The 5,381-nt window shown below is 32.2% G+C and overlaps 1 protein-coding gene and 1 long non-coding RNA gene across 4 annotated transcripts; one reads left to right on the top strand and one right to left on the bottom strand.

Annotated features, from left to right (window-relative positions):
• The first annotated feature begins 251 nt into the window (after positions 1-251).
• LOC122538570 lies at positions 252-3,342 on the top strand. 3 transcript variants are annotated; one of them, XR_006308880.1, is made up of 6 exons: positions 252-447; positions 1,200-1,385; positions 1,507-1,782; positions 1,920-2,094; positions 2,203-2,361; positions 2,574-3,342. It is a non-coding gene; the product is annotated as an uncharacterized LOC122538570 (long non-coding RNA). The 3 variants fall into 3 exon arrangements; XR_006308879.1 differs by having other exon boundaries at positions 1,200-1,312; positions 2,203-3,342; XR_006308878.1 differs by having other exon boundaries at positions 2,203-3,342.
• LOC122538569 (larval cuticle protein A2B-like) lies at positions 2,944-5,355 on the bottom strand. Its single transcript, XM_043672771.1, has 4 exons — positions 5,055-5,355; positions 4,653-4,842; positions 4,086-4,378; positions 2,944-3,935 (listed from the first exon to the last, which is right to left on the bottom strand). Exons 2-4 carry the CDS (start codon positions 4,840-4,842, stop codon positions 3,777-3,779), a joined length of 642 nt encoding a protein of 213 aa, XP_043528706.1. The 5' UTR covers positions 5,055-5,355; the 3' UTR covers positions 2,944-3,776.
• Positions 5,356-5,381: the final 26 nt, after the last annotated feature.

Below are 5,381 nucleotides of genomic sequence, written 5' to 3'. Positions count from 1 at the left end.
TTCTCATGTTTATACTTGACTTTGTTTAATTTAAAAAAAAAAGTTAATATAAATTATCAAAATATATTCTACATATAAATCACTACAATTTAAATGATAATTGAATTAAGTAGATAATTATGTTTCTGTCTGAACAGAGATTAATGTTACTTTTGACCAGAATATCCATAGGTTGTTTTAAGCACTTGGTTTAATTACTAGGAACAAAAGTTTGAAATCAATTACTATTTATGAAAGTTCGAGCGTTATAAAATAGTAAAATTATACAATTATTTATAAAACTTCAATAATGATAGTTTACTGTCATTTCAAATATCACGCCAGAAAATAATTTGGTGTGACGAGATAATTCCATAAAGAGGGAGACACTGTTCGTTGGCACATTTTTACCTAGCAAGTTTCCAATATTGTTTCTTCCTGATTATTTTCCATTCTTAAACTGTCAAAGTGTCAAGTTGTTGTAATAAGGAAAAAATGTAATAAGGAAAAGCAAGAAGAAAAAAATGTTGATGCAAGTTCGCCAAGTTCCTTGACGACAGTCGCTCTTATTAAGTATAATACTAAACTATAAAATATAATAAACATTTGTTTTTTTATTGAAATGCAATTTATAAATAAACGATGGCACTCTCTGAAAAACAGTAATTACATAAAAATGCGGTTTCTTTTTTTTTTAATTTACCATATGTTTTCTTCGCGTTATTTTTCTTTGTATTTTCTTACCCTTTTTTTGTGATATTTTTTCTTTTTCGTTACCGAGTGGGAAATTTTATTGTTCGTTATCGACTGGGAGATTCTTTTTTTTTATTTTGTATTGTTTTTTCCTGTGTTGTGTTTCTTTTTCATGTTATTTTTCATTGCGTTACTCTTTTTTCTTTTTTATTTTCTTCTTTTTTTTTCGTTACCGACCGGGAACACTGATTTTTCGTTATCGACTGGAAGATATTTTTTCTTTTTTTATTTTGCAGGAATACTTCATTTTACAATACAATATTGCGTATAAATGTTTGTGTATCTTCATAAATTAAATAATAATTTCAAATAAATTTATAATAATTTCAAATATCCCGCCAGAAAATAATTTAACGTAACGATATAATTCCCGTACGAGGGAGACACTATTCATAGGCCCTTTTTTTTTCTGGTTAGTTTCCAATATTAATGTTTCATAATTACTTCCCATTTATAAATGTGCAAAGGTGACAAGTTGAGTTATATACATGTACATTAAACGATTTGGTACGAACAATAAAAACAGAAATGTTGATGCAAGTGTAATTGTGCTGACGCTTTGGTAATTGTGCATAAAAGGGTACACCTCACCGATTTCGCTGGAATTTAAACATGTTCAGGATGAAAATTTTGAACAACTTTTTCCTATGCATGTAACCGCCGCTCGGCCTTACTTCCCGAGATTTTTGGAAAATATTATTGCTTCAATGAATATTGCCTATAGCTAGTGGCAGTGTGCGTATAAACATCGCCGTTTGTTTTTGTGTTCTATAGATACATCGAGGTGGCCGGCAATGGACGCATATAACGGGTGTACTTAGAAACTCGATTTGAGTAGCCGGCCGCCTAGCGGCGGCTGAAATAAAAAACTTAAATTGGATCCTCAGCTTTCTTGCTTAAGCTATATTCTGCTGAACCCATGGAATGCAGGAGGTCTGTTCAACAAGTTGACGCATTTGTTGCGGAATGTCGAACTACATTTGAAAGATGAATAATAATTGTACGTGACCATAGTTGGAAGTGTGCATAGTCAATTTTGTCATAAACGAGGTCTGTGATTTCGTATACAGCTTTGGAAAGTATTTTTTACATGTTCAGTATCCATGAATTTACAAAAAGAATTAGTATGTGAATTAATTGTGAGAAATTATACTCGCTTCAAATAATGTTTAATAACCACGTTCCAGATTTGTATTAATATTTAATGAAACATAAGTTGAAAACAATTTTACGTATACAAGGTTTATGGAAATATTATATGGTATCAATTGGATTACCCACGCACAATATGTTGACGATGTAATCATATCATTTAAAAACAAAAAAGGAGATAAAGAATATTGATAAAAAATAATTATCCAGGTAAGAGAAATAGTTACATATAAAAATAAATGACCCAACGGTCCTACAGGACTTCTTATATATGTATTTATATAAGTCAATTTTCAACTGATTTCGTTTATATTGCAGGTTATGATAACATTGTTCTAGACAATCTGTTATGTAAGTACAGGCTATCGACAAGCAGCAAACAGTAAAAATTCAAGAGCTAGCCGAACAAACCTAACCTAAATCTGGCAAGTGTTTTATGCAACGAATGTACTCTATTAAATCTGTAAAACACTCGAGGTATGTAAGAATATTTTGCTTCACTGGTCGAAGTAAGATATATCTATTACCAAGTAGGAATATTCAATATTTATACCATTTATTTCTTATTTATATTGTACATACACATGTGCATATATTGACAGGAAAATCTGTGTTTGCAGTAACTTTTTTACATTATTTATTTTTATGTAATACATTTTAGAATGAAATAAAGTCCTTTTGTCTTATAGGAAGAAAGATAAGAGAATTTTATACTTTTATCCTTTCAACGTCGTCGCCATCGAGCTTACGATGTTTAAATTTTGTTTATAATATTTTGGAAGCATTGCTACTGAATGTGAAACCATGTATCCGCAGTTTTGCGTAGTGTACAATTTTACGCGATTGAAATGGAAATATCAATCTTGAATAAAAAAAACTATTAGTTCTTTTGTTCATTTTTTGGGTACCTGTTTCGTTTTTCTCTGTAGTAACATCAGTAAGAATCTAACCTATAAACATATTGCTTTTTTCATCTCTCCCATTTTACTAAACTCTGAATCAGTCCAGAACCAATATTTTGCAAAACTTCACAAGCTTAATAGGAATTTGAGTGTTGTCGTTCATTTGCTAAATAATATATTTATTTCATATTCAATAACGATACGCTTTTAAAAAAAGGGACTTATGGTGGATAAATATGCAGCGCTATTAATTAGGATAGTCAAAATCGAATTTAGTATATACCTTTTGTCACCTACAAATATGACAAATGAACAAAAGTAACTAATGATATTAAAAACAAAAGTTAGCTTTGTTTACTTTCTTTTTCTTGTCAAAGAAACGATAGGCTCGCGATCTGTAGAAAAATGCGTCGATATGTCATAACGAAGTTTTCTATATAGACATTTATTCTTGTAATCTCATCTTTGCTCTTTAAGTAAATCAAAGATTTAATGTAACAAAATTGCTGTATTTGATGATTTCGTTACGAAATCTCTGAATGGAATCAACAGGAATTGAAAAAAAAAATCAGTTGTCAACATTGCAAACTAATTATATCTATGCCATCTATCTGTATATCTATTTCTAAATCATTGTTGTTATTGATTTAGTGAAAATTCCTAGCAAACGTGAGATTGGTATCGTTAAATAACTTTTCGTCTTTGACGTAAATACCATAAATTTCTGATACGTTTATGTTTCACTGAAATAAAATAATAGAAAGAAAGAAAGAAAGGGAAACATCTACGAGAATAAAAGTAATCGCTGATTCACAGATGTATAAAGATAGAATATAAGAACGGTGATAAATAAAAGTGATATTTTCAAATATACGCAATTAAATATTCGACGTTTTAAAGATAATTAACAGAAAAAAAGGTAATGCTGTAAAAGTATCGAATCGAATCGAGCTAGGCCAAGTTGAGTTAAGCTGTATTCCGTTGTGATATTTAGTGAACTTTAATGATGCCTCCGGTACCATAAGCACCCGCGAGAAGAGCCTGTGTACCATAGAGAGAACCAAGACCTATTAAACCCGCGTTCGCGGTGACTATGTTCGTCGCAGCTAATGACGGTTGTCTCGATATTGGAGCAGCTAACAGCGCAGCCTACGAAATAAACGAATTTTTAATTTATTCTTTTAATTAATTATTAATTTAAGAAATCATATAGCCAATATAATATACGATAATCTACGTTGAACTTGACATAGATAAATTTCAAATTTCAAAAAAGATAAGAAATTGCATTGAACAAACCTGTGGACGAACAGCTATAGCGGGTGCGGCCGCAGCAACAACCGATGTTGGCCGTACAAGCACAGGAGACGCGACAACGGGTCGCACGGCTGCTGCTGCGACAGGAGCGACTGGTGCCGCAGCAATCGCAGTCTTGACCGTGATGCTAGGATCTTTTTGAACGACAGCGTTGAAACCGTTGATAGGATCGGCAGCATACGAGACCACTCGACGCGAACCATCTGGCTCTATTAGACTATAACTACCTTGAACCACGTCGCCGTTACGAGTTTCCTCTTGCGCTTTGTTGTCACCTTGAAATTTTTTTCATTTATTTCATTTATTAATGAATTGTCTCGTATCTCTTTTCCATTGAGAACAAACAACGATAGCACCAAAACCTCCATCTCTCCAAATTGAGTTAATTCGTAAGAAAAGAGAATAAAAGAAAAAAGATGAGAACAAAATTCTCAAAATTATGATCTGTTGCTTTTTGCTACTTATATTTTTGATATTTAAACTTGACATGGTATTCCACGAATAACTTAATGTTTTGCCGATAAGAAAACTAATTACACATGCACGTACCCGTAAGACCGTCTGCCACACTGTAACTGAAACTGTATTGAGGATTTGGATCGAAGTTTTCAGTTCTGATGATAGCAGCCGCAGCTTGCGGAAGTGTTGCAGAAGCGGGAGCAATTATTCCTGCACTTGGCCCGATTATTCCTGCACGGACAACAGTTACGACAACAGCCAAAAATACATACCCAATCATCTATATACAAAAAATAAATTAATCAAGCGATATTCTTCCATGTGTTTGTATATACTTTGTACTCTTTGTACTTTATACACTTTGTACTCATTTCAAAGAATAACACTATTTGTTTTGAAGGAATAAATCAAAGTCAACCAAAAGCAACGTATGTACGTATGTATGTAATGTATATACTCTATTGATTAAAAAGAAACTACTAATAAAATTACTTTGCAAGCCGCGATGACCGAAAAGTTAATGACGTTCTGATATCTTTGGAACAACTGGGTATCGTTGTTCTTTGCTAGCTAGGATTTTATACTGTTTGCCATCGGTTGACCCCGCCCTCAACTTTTCTTTGGAGACACTTTACCCCACTGCGTCGAGTTTGCACTTATGTTGGGTGAACGCAATGAGCAATGGATAATAGATCATGTTATCGGTGACAAAATTATGTCAGAATTATTTCGTGTTAATTTCTTGATCAAACGTCAAATTAAATATTACAATCGATTCGTTCTTTCTTTTTTTTTTTTTTTTTTTTTTTTTTTGAAAAA

Source organism: Frieseomelitta varia, unplaced genomic scaffold (assembly GCF_011392965.1).
Source record: "Frieseomelitta varia isolate USP_RPSP 00005682 unplaced genomic scaffold, Fvar_1.2 scaffold_1676, whole genome shotgun sequence".
NCBI classification, from domain to species: Eukaryota; Metazoa; Arthropoda; class Insecta; order Hymenoptera; family Apidae; genus Frieseomelitta; species Frieseomelitta varia.
This window is presented reverse-complemented; position numbering and strand designations above follow the sequence as displayed.

Bases quoted from the DNA above. Each gene is read 5' to 3' on its own strand.
- LOC122538569 (XM_043672771.1), bottom strand. From the start codon at position 4,842: ATGATTGGGTATGTATTTTTGGCTGTTGTCGTAACTGTTGTCCGTGCA. The intron at 4,379-4,652 runs GTACGTGCATGT...AAAAATTTCAAG, and splicing joins TGTGGCAGACGGTCTTACGG to GTGACAACAAAGCGCAAGAG. The intron at 3,936-4,085 runs GTTTGTTCAATG...TTTATTTCGTAG, and splicing joins CTATAGCTGTTCGTCCACAG to GCTGCGCTGTTAGCTGCTCC.